At 40.9% G+C, this 17118-nt stretch overlaps 1 protein-coding gene across 1 annotated transcript in view; it reads right to left on the bottom strand.

The window, feature by feature from the left end:
- Nucleotides 1-347: 347 nt before the first annotated feature.
- wls (Wnt ligand secretion mediator) overlaps nucleotides 348-17118 on the bottom strand; it is a 34240-nt gene continuing 17469 nt past the window's right edge. Inside the window, exons 5-12 of the mRNA XM_031560512.2 lie at nucleotides 12290-12426; nucleotides 10527-10695; nucleotides 8451-8548; nucleotides 6274-6337; nucleotides 4414-4557; nucleotides 2998-3081; nucleotides 2606-2759; nucleotides 348-2213 (exon numbers count right to left, since the gene is read on the bottom strand). Coding sequence (XP_031416372.1) covers nucleotides 2080-2213; nucleotides 2606-2759; nucleotides 2998-3081; nucleotides 4414-4557; nucleotides 6274-6337; nucleotides 8451-8548; nucleotides 10527-10695; nucleotides 12290-12426 — 984 coding nt within the window. The 3' untranslated portion in view covers nucleotides 348-2079. The remainder of the gene's footprint in view (nucleotides 2214-2605; nucleotides 2760-2997; nucleotides 3082-4413; nucleotides 4558-6273; nucleotides 6338-8450; nucleotides 8549-10526; nucleotides 10696-12289; nucleotides 12427-17118) is intronic.

Raw genomic sequence — 17118 nt, 5'->3', positions numbered from 1 at the left:
TCTCGGAGGTGGAAATGAGGGCACCCAAGACATTTGAAGGGGAAATCCTGATTTCCAAATTTCTCAAATGCACCATCCAGAACCCTGACATTTAAAGAACCCCTGGATTTTTTTTTAAATAGTAAAACGCATGATTTATGCCCATGTTGGGAAAAAATGGAACCTGAAGGTGTCATGTAGCAGCCATTTGCACTACATTTGTCCATCCATGCTGGAGTGAAAATATCTACGTGGTAAGCAATTTAAATATACCCAAGTTTTAGTTTAGTGGAAAAGATGTGGTACGAACTGAACTTGTTGTAAATTATATAAAATCGGACTGTTGAAATACAAAAAAAGCTACGATACAATGTAAAACTCATCTTTATTAAACACTTGATAAAATATATTTGCAGTCTAACATACATTACATATTTGCAGTTCAAAAAGAGTGAGGCCAGATTACATGCGGGGCCACATATATCAACAGTGCATACGCATTGTGCTGAGCACGTTGCTACGTAGAAAACGATCCTTATGAAAAGATACATCATGGAAAAACATGTACCTCTGTGCTTGGTCTCAAGGGGGTGTACACATTATATTCGTAATTTGAAGATTGGCGAAACCAAGAGGAATTAAATGTCGATTCAAGTATGCTAAACGGCCCGTGTATCAATCCTTGTGGATAGGAATTCTTGCATATGTATTGTTCCTTTTGTGGGTCTAATACTGTCGTAACTGAATAGGTCATATAACCATCATACCAACTGAATGGAGAAGAATCGCCAGGTTGACCTCAAGGTATATTAAACAGCATGGAGGCCAATATTAGCATGTTCTTTCAGCCAATGTAACTGGAGTAGTTGACTGTACTCCTATTGAAATACAGGTTTATCAGCTTCCATTAAAATCAATACTGACATTATTTCAGACTCCACCACGACCGTACATACTACATAGAGTCACGGCCTGAAGGATTTGCTCATTCTTTGTAAAAGCAGTGTATGGCGCACATTTCAAAATGGAGAAGTGCAGGATCTCAGTAAAGCGGAGTTGTCCATATATTAATTGAACCCCTCACTTTAATTAGCATGTTAGGAGTAATTTGACTTGAATTTCAAAAAGGCGTGTCTTCCATGGGGATGTTTACCTAGAACATTTCTATGTGTATCCGACCTTGACAAGTTGTATGCAAAGATTGATACATCTGGCCCTTGGTCTGGTAAAATCCTCTGAGCACAGTCACTAAATAGCTAAGAAATGGTTTACATAGTATGCAACACATCTAAAAGAAAAGAGAACTAAACTAGAGAGGCACTCGGACAGCACAGATCTTCAACCATCTTGCAATGGAAACAAAAGCAAAAAGATAATTTGAAGGTTCACGCCTTGATTCAGATCTGCTTCAAAATTGAATGGGCTTTTTACTTGGCCTATGCCACACCCCTCCATAAAATCATGAAAATCAATTTTGCGTGATTCTAATGACAAACAAACAAACCGAACTGAACTGAACTGAAAACATAAGCTCCATGATGGAGGTGATAAATGCATGGTCACACATCACATCAGAATGACTAACTCTGAGAAACTACTGCTCTGAAAGAAATACTTGACAAAATGGGCAATGTGCACATGCTAAATGAGAAAGAGAATTTACGGGGACATAATTCAAGACAAAATTATTAGAGATGTGTAAAGATTTCATTTGTACCGAGATACTTACAGCCTAAAGAACCTTAAAATGGCAAAGTGCAAGAGGAAAGACGTAGCCTTAAATGTCATTTTTCCCTTTTCCCTCTCATTTTCAAGATATACCAATTGGCATTACCAATGGAATCACCAGTCATACTCTAATACATTTGAACTACCCCAACCTTCCATGGGGGAAAGGCCCCATCAAGTGTGTTAGACTTACTGTTATATATATATATATATTTTTTTATAACTGTGAAATTCCATAAAAATCTAAATTTGGATCTTTTCCAGACCTTTTCTTTTTGGGTAACATACAGGTACTGGTGGATAGAAAAAGCGATTGGATGAGAGTGTAGGTGTGATGGGTTAAAAGGCAGGCGGAGGAGGAGGCGGCGGCGGCTACTCCTGGGCCTCTTTGCCCGTCATCTTGTAGATCTCTGTTGGTCCATCCACGTGAGTGATGGTGGTGGTCAGCTGAATGTCTTCTCCACTGTTGGCTCCATGACCTCCGGAACAGATCAGATTCGCGTTTACTGAGGGCAGAAAAATAAATACATACATACATTATTCACAATATTGAATGCATGCACAGAGAGAGAGAGAGAGAGGGGTAGAGAAAAGCAAAGCCATGTAAGGGCACTTGAGATCGGGAAGGTGATGAAGACAGAGAGACAGACAAAGCAATAAAGAAATGTAGATAGATAGAGAGATAGAGAGAAAGAGAGGGAGTGAAAGGGATAGGGGACATACTGAGTTTAGACACAAAGAAATTAAGGAAGGGTTAGGACTGTTGATTAAGATATTAAAATATCTCGTTCGTACGCACACACACACACAGGCTACCTCATTCCCCCCCACAGTGAAAACCATGCATTTATAAGGTGTTTATTTTGTGTTATGGTGTTATGAGGAGTGAAATCCTTACCACTAGACTGCTCATCGCCGTAGAGTTTGTGTGATGGTGCATACAGGAACAGAAGAGCAAACACATAGAGGTTCCACATGCCGTAGATCCCAGTGAAGAAGGCACTGTTCACCTGAACCGTGTAGTCTCCCCAATGCCAATGACCTTCATTCACCTGCCGGTGGATACGAGAGGACCAGAACTTTCCATCACAAAACCCAGCAGACCCAGTGCATAATGTCCAAATAGAAGGAAAATAGATGGTAGAGGATGTAGTGCATGAAAAACAAATAACTGCTAAGCTTTTCCCAGTACTTAACATACCATTTACACATTGTTTTAAAATAGAACCCGTATTTAGACAAGGGGGAAAAAGGCATACCTGACTGATGATGAAGAAGATGAAGGCATACCTGACTGATGATGAAGAAGATGACGGTCATTGCAGCACATGCCAGGGTGACGAGCATAAGGAACTTGAAACGGAAGATTAGACCCTGGGAGAAATTGTGGTCAGAAATGACAAAAGTATGGTTATTTATTCTATTGTGACTTAAAGTGACATTATGTAGTAACTGTACCTCAGGGTTAGGGTTAGGATAAGCAGTTTTACCTTAAAATAACAGCTTTAAAAAATTTGGGGCGCTACAATGACTTTTAATATGGAGAATCGCCTCCGTGCCATTGCCATACCAGGGTCCGTAGGCATATTACTCCGTTATGTAGGTTTGTCTGAAGCCGCCCGGTTTCTACTGTCTGCCGAACTAGTAAGTAGCTTATTTGCCGTCTTGCTTTGTCTTGTGTTGCACTTGCGTGATGTTTGACTGTGTTAGGACAGTTGTTGACTAACTAGTTTGTCATAGTGTCAAAGTAAGCACATTTCAAGAGGTTTCGCTAGTTTAAGCCGCTAGCATCTCGTTAGTGATTAGCAATTCTTCCGTTATACTGCTTTAATTCAGATAGAAATACAATTATCTAGTTATGAATTACAGTGGTTCTAGAAAGTTTGTGAACTCCTTAGAGATTTCTGATTGGATGTTCTTTATTGGAGTGGTCTTTCTTTACAAAAATGTGTACTTGGCTCACCCTATTTCAACTCAGAATTTCGTCTACCTTAAACATACTTTGCTGTCTTTCTAAAAGACCCACCATCTGATGATCGTCACTTCACAGATGGATATCAATAGTACAATAGTATTATGATTATTGTGTATGTTTATTGTTTGCACTAATATACCATAGGAAATTCCTGGTAGGTGTAAACTTAAAAACGTTTCTGATTTTTGTTGTTAAAGATGTTAAAGTACTTTTTCACACTACAGTCCTTTCATATTGGATCATTTGGTCAACAAAGGTATAAATAAGTATATCAGATTTTTTTGAGAATAAATATTCCACTGGCTTCTCTTTCAATTAAAGATTACTTTGATGAAGAGCTGATCACATTTGAAGTCAAATGAATGCATTTATTCCAAACCTTCTAAGGGGTTCACAAACTTTCACATCAATGTTCTTTCCTGTATAAACCCTTACTTTGTAAAGCAGGATCAAATTGTCTGTCTAAACTTATGGTAATGTACCTACGGAGCCACGATGGCTTGTTTACGCAAGTATGAGCATTGGATTAATTAACCTCGTAATGAAGCTTTGGATTAATTAACCTCATAATGAAGCATTGTATTAATTAACCTCATAATGAAGCATTGTATTAATTAACCTCGTAATGAAGCATTGTATTAATTAACCTCGTAATGAAGCATTGTATTAATTAACCTCATAATGAAGCATTGTATTAATTAACCTCGTAATGAAGCAATGTATTAATTAACCTCGTAATGAAGCCGGCGAGCTTTGGTCATGGCGGGGAGCGATGAGCGCTTGCAGCTAATGTTGCGGAACACTTGGAAGACCATGAAACACAGGAAGAGGAAGTACAGGCAAGCACAGATCCCCGCCACAATGATGAAGGCCATCTGAATGTCACTCAATTAAGGAAAAGATAAAAAACACGAGCACCTCAGGGTGCATGTGAACACTCATTGCACATAGTTTTATTAAACTCAGCCAAGATGAGATGCTTTAAAGCCCTGTATGCAAGTGATGCAAATGTGTTTCCATAGGCATAATATTGAGACAACCATTACAGCATGTAATCCATTACAGCATGTTTCAGAGACAATTAGTGATTCCAAATATCTTTTGTAGCTACCTTATGACTATGTGAACATAGCTACCCAACCGTTGGCACCATGTTCCACCATCTTACTGAACTGGATGTTGGTCTCCTCTTCCATTCATCAATCCTCCCTCCTTTACGTGCGCCTGTCTGACATGTTCTTCTTTTCTTTCCATCCTCCCTTCAATCTTTCTTCTCTCCTTCCTTCATGTTCCATCTAAAATGTCTGGACTCAATTATCAATGATTCTAACCATATAATTCATGTCCAATACCTCCCTTATCTCTCTCTCTTTATCCATCCCAATGAATCTCCTCACACCTCACACACTCTCTGTTTCAATCCACATTCTCTCATTTTCATCTCCCCTCTTTTCAGTCTGTATGCCACATCAATTTCTCTAACACCAATATCAGAAGCCAAACATTTTGTTCCTTCTCTCTCTATTTATTTATTTATGCCTGTTTATACTCTCTCTCCCCATCTCTTTGCCATATCACTTCTTTCTACCTCTTTCTCCATCTCCCCATTTCTGTAGGATGGAGATCATTTCCAAACACTGTTAATTACTTAAGAAAGTATGAATCATGTGCTTATTTTCTGTGTGTGTGTGTAACTTAGATTATGAGGTGCCACTTAGTCTGCATATGTACAAGAGCATGTTTAGACCAGAAGTGATAAGAAGGGTCGAACTGTGCTTCTTCCAACCTTGTGCAAAACTTCCATCGTTACCTCGGACGTCAGAAATCCACCATGTGGTTATCTCTGCTGAACGCTAAACTTCTGTCTATATAAACCTTGTGCGATGTGTTTACCATTGCTTCAGTTTCAGCCTTGTGCTGGGAGTGAGCCCGATTGCAATTGTTGTTTGTCTAATAAATATACTTATATGCAGCTCCGGAGTCCTGAGGTAACTAGGGTGAATTTTCACCTATCACTGTAACTCCTAGCAACACCAATTTAACCACCATGACTACCATAGCTACACATGACTACCCATAGCAACCACCACAGCGACCATATCAACTACCCAAGCAACATCCTAGCAACCACCTTGACTACCCCAGCAACCTAAATCACCACATAAACACTCTTCCTATATCTCTGAATATCTTGACTTTCACTTCATACATTGATTCCTTTTTGTAGCTTTTACTTTCACAGATATTTGCAGGAAAAAAGGAGACATTCACCACTCCCTGCTCCTAGATTTGCTTGACATGGCTTGGTAAACTTGCACTCACAATTAGGCACCTAACTAGCGAACAATGACCTAATGCCTTACTGTAAGAGCATGACAACAAACAAGCACACAAGATAAAAACAGGATCAAAGTTAACATGCCTTAATGATTCATTAATATACAGTACTATTCCCCCCAAATTATAATTGAGTATAGCAAATCACTTTAGCTACAAATAGAAATAAAGAGAACGTATATTTACGTATTCAGTTGCTAGTTAATGTTTTTAGTTTGTGTTGTTGTCAAGTATGAAACCATTGTTAAGGATACAGCCAATTCTGTCCCCACTTCAGACGCCCAGATGCTGAAGAATGGATTTTTCAACTGCACTCCTCTGGAAGAAAACAAAACAAAGCAAAAAATCAGAAAACTATTATTTCAAAAGCACTCCTGCTGTAGAAGGCATGACAGTATGGGACAACATGAATTTGCAGAATCACAATTTCCCACAATATTACCAGTTCAGAAAGTTGACATGAAACTGACACCAGAGTGGATATCACTTTAGATATCTGTAGAGTAGAATGTCTAGAATTAGGGGATATCAAAACCACGATTATAGGACACTGCCTTAGCAATTTTGAAAAAATATATATTTACTACCGTAGGTTGGGAATCTCCAAGAAATGTCCTTGTTTTTGAAAGAAAAAAAAACCTTACAGGCATACCAGATGGTTTTGGACTTTGGCAGTGCTTCGATTATGAGAAGGGGGATGGACATGGGTACGGCCAGCTCAGGGGGACGGGGAAAGGTTTGGATACGTGGATGGAGGAAGGAGACTACACTGAAAGGATCCACCAGGGAAGGGAAAAGGCCTGAAGTACAGGAGGCTGCATTGAACACCACTAGTCTAAAGTACAGGAGGCTGCATTGAACACCACTGAAGTACATCACTGCATTGAACACCACTAGTCTAAAGTACATCACTGCATTGAACACCACTAGTCTAAAGTACATCACTGCATTGAACACCACTAGTCTGAAGTACATCACTGCATTGAACACCACTAGTCTGAAGTACATCACTGCATTGAACACCACTAGTTAACAACTAGTTCAAGTCAGTTGGGTGAAGTCGGTGCCTTTGCTACAGCGGAAGGAGGAGCTTGCACATTGGCACTAGAGGGCGGACATCATGCAGTTAGTGAACAGCAGGGACACATGAAGCACACTAGGTAATGAAGCACACTAGGTAGGACACATGAAGCACACTAGATAGGACACATGAAGCACACTAGGTAGGACACATGAAGCACACTAGTAAGGACACATGAAGCACACTAGTAAGGACACATGAAGCACACTAGGTAGGACACATGAAGCACACTAGATAGGACACATGAAGCACACTAGATAGGACACATGAAGCACACTAGGTAGGACACATGAAGCACACTAGGTAGGACACATGAAGCACACTAGTAAGGACACATGAAGCACACTAGTAAGGACACATGAAGCACACTAGGTAGGACACATGAAGCACACTAGGTAGGACACATGAAGCACACTAGGTAGGACACATGAAGCACACTAGGTAGGACACATGAAGCACACTAGTAAGGACACATGAAGCACACTAGTAAGGACACATGAAGCACACTAGGTAGGACACATGAAGCACACTAGGTAGGACACATGAAGCACACTAGGTAGGACACTAGGTAGGACACATGAAGCACACTAGTAAGGACACATGAAGCACACTAGGTAGGACACATGAAGCACACTAGTAAGGACACATGAAGCACACTAGGTAGGACACATGAAGCACACCAGTAAGGACACATGAAGCACACTAGTAAGGACACATGAAGCACACTAGGTAGGACACATGAAGCACACTAGATAGGACACATATAGTGATGGAGACTAGAGGTCAGAGGTCAGTGTGTATCCACTCAAGTGAAAAGGGGAAGTTTGAGAGTCGAAAGAGAGGACCTGGAGGAGTCACATTTAGAGGCATGTGGAGAATTCCAAATGTCAGCAAATGTCAGCATTCTTGCATAAGGTAGATTATTTTACATATACTGTACATATATATTTTTTCAAATTGGGAAATCCTACTAGAATGTCCTTCCAGCATGTTTATGACATCCCCAGACTACAGACATTCTCCACTGAAAAGAGAAGATCTCTGACATCCATTCCATTCCAGATACGCGTTACAGTATAAAGACACAAGGTTCTTGATGAATGATGAATGTTAATGTTGAACTTCTGCCTGTAGTATCATACCAGACGATGGCGAATATAACCCAGACTTTCAGTATTATGTGTGGTTAGCTCTTCTAATGATCAAAATAGATGCTTGGAAGAAAATGGAGTGAAATGATGCTGAAGCCATATGAGCTCATGGGGTTGAATCTTATATAAAAAATAATATATTATTATTATTAATAATATATTATATATTATCTTATAATAATAATGTGGTCCATCTCACCTCTCACACATGTCAAAGATGAAAAGACAGAAGGAGCCAAAGACGATGGGGCCGATCTGCTTCCAGTACACGGAGAAGCGGTTCCTCTCCGTCTGGTCCTACAAGAGAAATCAACGCTCTGGAATATTTGTGACACACGGATATCAAAGATACTAGACATCAGATGGATCAGAGGTACCAGATGTTTTACAAACCGAACTTTAGAGTTTTGCTTGGTTATTTGTCAATTTCCAAATGTGTTCATGAGTGAAATGAAAATAAATGAGTTTTTCGCAGAGCAGCTGGTACCAATGTCTGTACAGTTCTATTCATTCTCAATACATTAAAAAAAGGGAAAAAGACAAATCAAGAAATACATACAAAATTATTTCACAAAATATGCAAAATAACAAAAAACATAGACTCTGTTGTGTGGTTCAAAAATAACCCTGCAATCTCTCTAGAGTCTACAGCAATGTGCAGCAGTGGTTCACTTCCTGCCTCACTCACTTCTACACACTAGATAGGACACATGAAGCACACTAGATAGGACACATGAAGCACACTAGATAGGACACATGAAGCACACTAGATAGGACACATGAAGCACACTAGTAAGGACACATGAAGCACACTGGTAAGGACACATGAAGCACACTAGTAAGGACACATGAAGCACACTAGTAAGGACACATAAAGCACACTGGTAAGGACACATGAAGCACACTAGTAAGGACACATGAAGCACACTAGGTATAGAAATAGATAGGTCACTTCCTGCCTCACTCACTTCTCCTATTCATTCTCCATCTCCTCCCTCCCAGCACCATCCTTCAATGTCGTGTTGTTTGCTTTTGCTGCTATGCTTACTGATGCAAGTGCCTTGTATTATTAATGACCTTATATGAATCATGTACTTATGTAAGCAGGAACATGGCTTTTCTGTGTTTCTGCGTGTGTGTAACTTAGATTATTAGGTGCCACTTAGTCTGCACATGTACAAGAGCATGTTTAGACCAGAGGTGATAAGAAGGGTCGAACTGTGCTTCTTCCGACCTTGTGCAAAACTTCCATCCTTGCCTCGGACGCCAGAAATCCACCACGTGGTTATCCCTGCTGAACGCTAAACTTCTGTCTATATAAACCTTGTGCGATGTGTTTACCATTGCTTCACTTTCAGCCTTGTGCTGGGAGTGAGCCCGATTGCAATTGTTGTTGTTTGTCTAATAAATATACTTATATGCAGCTCCGGAGTCCTGAGGTAACTAGGGTGAATTTTCACCTAACATGCTTACACTTTAAGTCCCTCTGTCTCCCAGCACCCTCATCAACCCATCTTCATGACCTCAACTTGTGGATGACTAACAGGGTCGTTTTCTGGGGCGAGAGTACCTACTCCCTGAAACTGCTTATTTCACTCAACGTGAGTGACAAACAACAACAGTTAGCACGAGGTTACATTCACTGTCTGAACATGTAAGCTTGACATCAGCTAAAATCAACAGTAGCGCTGCTATCTTCATTTATCAGCTAAAATCAACAGTAGCGCTGCTATCTTCATTTATCAAGTCAGTCCAGCTGCCATGAAGCCATCTGGAGTTTAAGTAGCTTTATTCAACTGTTGACTCAACCCCGAGGTAATCCTAACATTATCTAAACATTCTCTGAATTGACATCGCAATCAGAGAGCAAAGGCCCCCACTGCAATGGAACCAAAGGCTGAGAAGCCAGACTAGGGGGCTGTTTTAGCATATTTCTGGGGAGTGGAAATAGTGTATCCAAATTCATATAGGATAATGTCCTTCAAATATCAGGAAATGTGAGAGATCAAGCATATAAGCAAACATTCTACCAGTGCTCACTAAGTCTGTTATTCTTTTCACAAAAAAAAGAAGATAAAAGGTTGTCGTCAAAACACAAAATGTGCTGTTTTGCAGTTGCTTTTAAGTTGGTTGAGTTGACATGGAACTACCACCTCAATGAAGGGATGCATTCATATATCAATCAGAGAAGGTTTTTGTGAAAGATGAAAGATGATTCCATTCAAGTAAAACAATAGTATGTTATCTCTGCTGACTTGGTTGTGGTGCTACTGACCATTAGATGCTCTCCACAGAAGATGATCCAGAAAGACAGAAGCATGGCGTAGAATATGCCCTGGCGAATGTCTCCAAACAGAAGCATCCATGTCCAGTTGAAACCCACGGAGAACCATTCTACAGGGATGTTGATGAAGGTCATCGAGATACCCAGAGCAAAGATCATCCTGTTGAGAGAAAATGAAGAAACGTGCAGAAAAAAACCACAAAACTAACTTTGATTGACCAGGTTTTTTTCCCCATCTGGAACCACAAGTCATTTGAGAAATTGGATCACACAAAATTAGATTAAGATGAGCACAAGATGTATGAAGATAAAGTCATCCAGTCAAAACATAGCGTCACGTAGCACTGGGTGCTTTATTAAACTAAATGTACCATCGTGGGTTGGACATCTTCTACAAGTATCTGAGACATTGTAATCGCTGTTCAGTTTTTCCTGAGATACGTACACTCGTGAGCTTGTTATATAGGATTCATTTAAATCTAGGGTTAATGCAGGGCTCCAGACTGCCAGTAGTCATCGCATCAGTTACCCAAACAACATCCTAGCAACCACTACCTCGAACCATAGAAACAAATCATGACTACCCTAAAAACAGCATAACAACCACTTCAGTTACCATAACAACTAATTCAGTTACCATAGCATAGTTGCCCTCCTTCTCCTTTGGCTCTCTCTGCATGCCTTGAATTGCGTTAAATGTCCTGATCTTTTACGTTATATTTATTTATTTTGAATCGTTAACTTTTGCTTTGCATGCCCTGGTATTTCCTTCAGGAAATGCAAATCTAGTTATTCTTTGTACTTTTGTCTGTGATTAATTCAGCTCAAACCGCTTAATGCAGAAACTCCAATAGTTGCAGCTCAAACTATAGTACTGCTGAGCAGGAACACTGGTATGGAACTATTTGGCAGATAATGAACCATGTGAGCGTTCAACAAATTTGACTTCAGTTGCCGCAACTTTTGGATTTGATCATTTCAGTCACTTCCACCAATTGGAGCCATTATCAGCTGGTTGCAATTCAGAAACCTCAACACTATGCCAATTAAAAACTACACACTGCACCTTTAAGTTATAAAACGGTTTCTTACTTATTTTTCTCCCTACCATGACATCCTTCTATCTCTGAGCTGTCTGACTGACATTTGATGACATTGAAGAGCATATGTGCCGGAGCGGAGTCCCGGACTATCCCGACCCAATTTAACCCCTGGAGCGACCTCTCCCCTATTGGTCATTGCACTAATTGGATGTTGCCTCCAAAACTCCAAAACTGTCCACTATCTGTCCCAAAGTTCCATCTACTGTGCCTGCAGATGACTGCTGCCATCATCAATAAGATCACGGTTACCGGTCCTCTTGTGTTTTGTATTCACTATAATCAGAGAATGATTCAAACCTGCTTTTTACATGTCTCCTTGTTATGGTTTGAGTTCAAACAGTTCCAGTTACTGAAAAACTCAACAGTATGTTGTTAAACATGTATTATGTTTGTAGAAAATGTTATTTTGTTTGCATTAGTAATTACTTTGTTGTAGGCGTGTGTGTTTGTGCAAAGTTTATTGTGTGGGATTATCAACTTCAAGGCTGCAGGCTTACATTGGTGGGACATTATATTTAAAAATGAATACAAATGATTTGCATTGTATAATGATTGAGAAGTTGAGTTTAGTCTTTTTTTAAATCTAGCAATGACCAGTATCATCATAATCAACATGATCCGCCTCCTGATCATCATCCCAACAGGTCTTACCTTTCCAGGAGGACGGGTGGACGTGTCATCAGCGTGATGCGCCTCCAGTACCACACCATGATGATGAGAATGCTGGGGGTCAGAAAAGTCTTCATGGCAAACCACACCTTTGTGAAGCCACCATTCTGATGGATTCCCTAAAAAGGAAAAAAAAAAAAAAAAAAAAATCACCACAGATCGTGACTCTATTCAATAAATTCATCAGATCCTCAAGCTATCATTTTGCACTTCTGAAGTTGCAGGCTATTTTTCTGTTTATCAAAATGTGGACAATAAGAGAGAACAAACATGCAATGGCTGTCAGAAACTAAAGACGCATGCACACTGTGACTTAAAATGAGCCGCTTTAGAGAACGCGGTAAAGCTGCGGTCCAAAGGCAATTGAGCTTAATTAGTGAAGGGCTCGGTTAAATCTGCCCAATAGCATTGCCGAGCAATCTGTTTAAACTGAATGCGTCAGATTTGATTGATGGCAATATCACCACGCTTTTCCAAGGAATAAACCTCACTGCTTCATCGGTTCCACACAATTACATTCAATTACACATAACTGTAGCTCGGCAGATATGTTTTAAAATGGCCAATACACGTCTCTTGTAACTGACTGATATATTGTTAATCAGGGTATGTGATTTGGAGCCTGTAAAAAGTGTGTTCTGCTCTCTTAGACTATATGACATATGGGCATATGAAGGACAGATACACACTAGTCACCCAGGGGACGTACTATATAGTTCTGTGGTCTGGGACGGAGCACCGGAGCCAAATGTAAAAGCTTTCAGAGCACAACACCGCCAACTAGATCGCTAAAAGACACAAGCTTTAATCAGTGCCAACTGGGCTGTTTGTGGCATTTGAAAGATTTCTGCACGCCTTCTAAGTAGTCAGCTTTCTAGTTTTAGAACTCCTAACTGTTGTTTTAAATGTCAAATATTTCAGCAGCCATTCTGGCACTAGCTGTGGGAGGAGGGCCATCTCTGTTTTCTATGGAAATAAGTTTGGAGAAGGAAATCCCAGTTTTCTAGCACATTCACTTTTCCCCCCAATAGGATAGGTACGGTATGATGAGAAAGAGTGCTCTTATAGTAAGCGTTAACATATTAGGATAGGGACGGTGTGATGAGAAAGAGTGCTCTTATAGTAAGCGTTAACATATTAGGATAGGTACGGAGTGATGAGAGAGAGTGCTCTTATAGTAAGCGTTAGGATAACACATTAGTAATAGGTACGGAGTGATGAGAGAGAGTGCTCTTATAGTAAGCGTTAACATATTAGGATAGGTACGGAGTGATGAGAGAGAGTGCTCTTATAGTAAGCGTTAACATATTAGGTTGGCCTCAGGTAACTAGAGTAGTAGTCTATTTAAATAGTAGTTTAATAGTAGTCTATTTAAATGTTAATTAGACTGAAATTGTACCCATTACATGATCTTTTTACTTTAAAATTATTCTGGGAACATACTGAACTCTATTTGGTGCAGTCGATGCATCCAGAAGACCCCAGTCGAACTGAACAGGCGAGTGAAAGCCTGTTGAGCTGAGCATTGGCTCACTGGGAGAGAGTGAACATAGAAATGTGTTCCAGGGTTCCCACTCAAGTCAATGTCAAATTCCCTGATTTTCACTGACAAAAAAGCTGAAATTCCATGACCTATAAATGAATGGAAAGACAGGCCACCTTCAGTTTTTAAAACCCGTCGGGCAATATTTACATAGGGTGTTTAGCCTGCTTAACACTTGTTAGACACGGCTTGTATGTGCACAGCTAAACAGTGACAATGAGTGCAAATTAAGAATGATGATCTAACTTGAGTCTAACTTGACTAACTGCACGATGATCAGTGTTCGAATTTAATCAACTGCTCCATTGGCCCTCCTTCTATTGGGTGAGGCAGACCTGAAGGCCTATGTCACAACCTTTCAGAGTTGGGGATTTTTATAATTTACACATTTTATAAGGTTCAGAAGCGGGAAGGTGATAAATTGGCGCATGAAAAAACAACCACTCATGCAGTACGGGAAATCACCTGATTAAGAAAATTGTAATATTTTCCATGCAGTATTTACATTTTGATGAATTGCAACTCAAAAATAAAAACACGCTACAAACAAAATTGCCCAATATTCACCAAATTTGACACAGATTATCTTCATACAAAGCCTCAAAAATTTTCACACAATGATTTTAGATTTTTTGAAAGCATTCGCCCATGACAAAATCAAAGTTGGTTGCGAAGCCACCAAACAGGAAATGGGCCCCTACCTCGTCAACACTTTTATAAATCTACACCAAACTTGGTGGAATGCCGTAACACCCCGCCCAAAGAGAGTTTGGGACATTCGGGACAGCTATAACAAGAAAAAACATGTTTTTGGTCAATACTCTTCATATCTTTGGTCTAAAAATATAATTGTTATTTCAAGTCAGGCCTGAAGTCTGACTCAAGCCTCTGCCCTGAGGGAGTCCAGCAACAATGACCCCATTTGACCACTAGGTGACGCTAGAAGAAGAAGAAAACGCATGTTGGTCATCTCTTCATGTCTTTGGTCTGAAAACAGGCCTTTTGTGATCCTGACATCTAAAACAGTCATCATTTGGTATTTCATTGATGTCTCAAGGCGCCGTCTTGAGGCCCTCTAACATCCAGTCCTGCTCACCCTTATTAGCACCCCTTCACCTGTGCAATATCTTCAGAAATAAATGGAAATGTACCAAATTTACTGTATATCAGGATATTTTAATTGGAGGTCCAAAGTAATTTAACAAAGAAAATAGTTTTTTCAACTTTGCATATTGTAATTTCAAAGAAGAAACAGAAAAAACATCATGTGCAGCAATAACGGCACCCCTCTTATAATCTTTGGTTGCACACCCTTTGGCAGTGATGACGGCCTCCAAACGTTTCTTGTAGCCATCTAGAAGCTTCTTGCACTTCTCAGCTGGTATTTTCTCTCCCGCTCTTCCTTTGCAATTTGTTCAAGCTCTTGAATGTTTGCAGGGTTCTTTTCCCCAATAGCAGATTTCAGCGGATTGAGATCAGGACTCATTGCTGGCCATTTTAAAACCTTTTTTCCCTTTTCAACCATTCCTGCGTGCTTTTGGATGTGTGCTTTAGGTCTTTGTCTTGCCGGAGGACCCATGATCTTCGATTCAAACCAAGTTCTCTTACACTGGTAGGACATTTTGCTCTAAAATCTCTTGATAATTCTCTGATTTTATGATTCCTGTGATACGGTCAAGGCCTCCAGTACCAGATGCAGCAAAGCAGCCCCACAGCATTATGGATCCTCCACCATGCTTAACTGTTAGTAGGGTGTTATTTTCCTTGTAGGCTCCATTGCGCCGTCTGTAAACAAACTGTTGGTGTGCATTGCCAAAAAGCTCTATTTTTGTTTCATCGGTCCAGAGAACATTTTTCCAGAAGGACTGCGGTTTGTCCAGGTACTCTTTGGCAAAGATCAGTCGTTCCTTTTTATGTCTTTTCCTCAGCAATGGTTTCTTCCTTGGCATTCGCCCATAAAGCCCCGTTTGGTTTAGTGTGCGGCGTATGGTACTTGTTGAAACCATGACCCCAGACTGTTCCAGGTTGGCTTCAGGTCCTTGGAAGACTTCTCTCATCAATGTTTCTCTTCCACCCACGTCGTCCAGGGAGGCTCTCGACAGTTCCATGCTTGGCAAACTTCTTAATAACATTACGCACTGTTGAAACAGGGATACCAAGGTCTTTGGAGATGGCCTTATACCCTTGGGAGGTCTTGTGTATGCTAATAATAGCCCTTCTGATGTCCTCTCTGATGACTCTGCTGTTGTGGGATGTATCAGGGATGGACAGGAGGGTGAGTACAGGAGCCTGGCTGAACACCTCTAAGACCAAGGAGATGGTGGTGGACTTTAGGAGGTCCCAGCCTCCTCTGCTACCAGTCTCCATCGAGGGGGTCAGTGTGGAGGTGGTCAACACTTACAAATACCTAGGAGTGCATCTGGACAATAAACTGGACTGGTCAGCCAACATTGATGCAATCTACAAGAAGGGTCAGAGCCGGCTCTACTTCCTGAGGAGGTTGAGGTCCTTAAATGTCTGCAACAAACTCCTGCGCATGTTTTACCAGTCTGTGGTTGCCAGCGTCCTCTTTTATGCTGTGGTGTGCTGGGGAGGCAGCATAAAGAAGAGGGATGCGGGGCGACTGGACAGACTGGTGAGGAGGGCGGGAGCTGTTGTGGGCACCGAACTGGACTGCCTAACATCAGTGGCGGAGAGAAGGACCCTGAGTAGGTTACTGACTATCTTGGACAATATGTCCACCACCCACTACACACTACTCTCAACAGACAGAAGAGCATATTCAGTGGCACACTCCTGTCACTGTCATGCTCATCGGACAGGCTGAGGAAGTCCTTTGTCCGCAGGGCCATTAAGCTGCATAACGCCACGCTGAGGGGAGGGGGAGGGAGAGGGGGATGGACTTCTCTGCATGACTCTACCTCAGTCTGCCCTTCCCTTCTCTTCTCATCTCTTCACTTACCATCCCACTGTCCATCCATCCCTCTACTGGCTATACTAGCCCCTTGCACAGACTGAACAACTTATATCTCTTTGCACTATCCACACACACACACACAAGCACAAGAACGTTGCACTATCCACACAAGCACATGAACACTTTCCTCGTGGACATCAACACTTTACCAAGCTATGCACCATGTACCATAGGGTCAGATCCATTCCTGTATCTGTAAACACCCCACTCCCTGTGAACATGTCCCCCCAATGTGTATGTGATTTATGTATGTATGTCTGTGAGTAAGTGTATATAAGCTACTATGGATGA

The sequence above is a fragment of the Clupea harengus genome, chromosome 22 (genome assembly GCF_900700415.2).
Source record: "Clupea harengus chromosome 22, Ch_v2.0.2, whole genome shotgun sequence".
NCBI classification, from domain to species: domain Eukaryota; kingdom Metazoa; phylum Chordata; class Actinopteri; order Clupeiformes; family Clupeidae; genus Clupea; species Clupea harengus.
The sequence above is the reverse complement of the archived record's forward strand: the minus strand, read 5'-3'. Positions and strand labels throughout refer to the sequence as shown.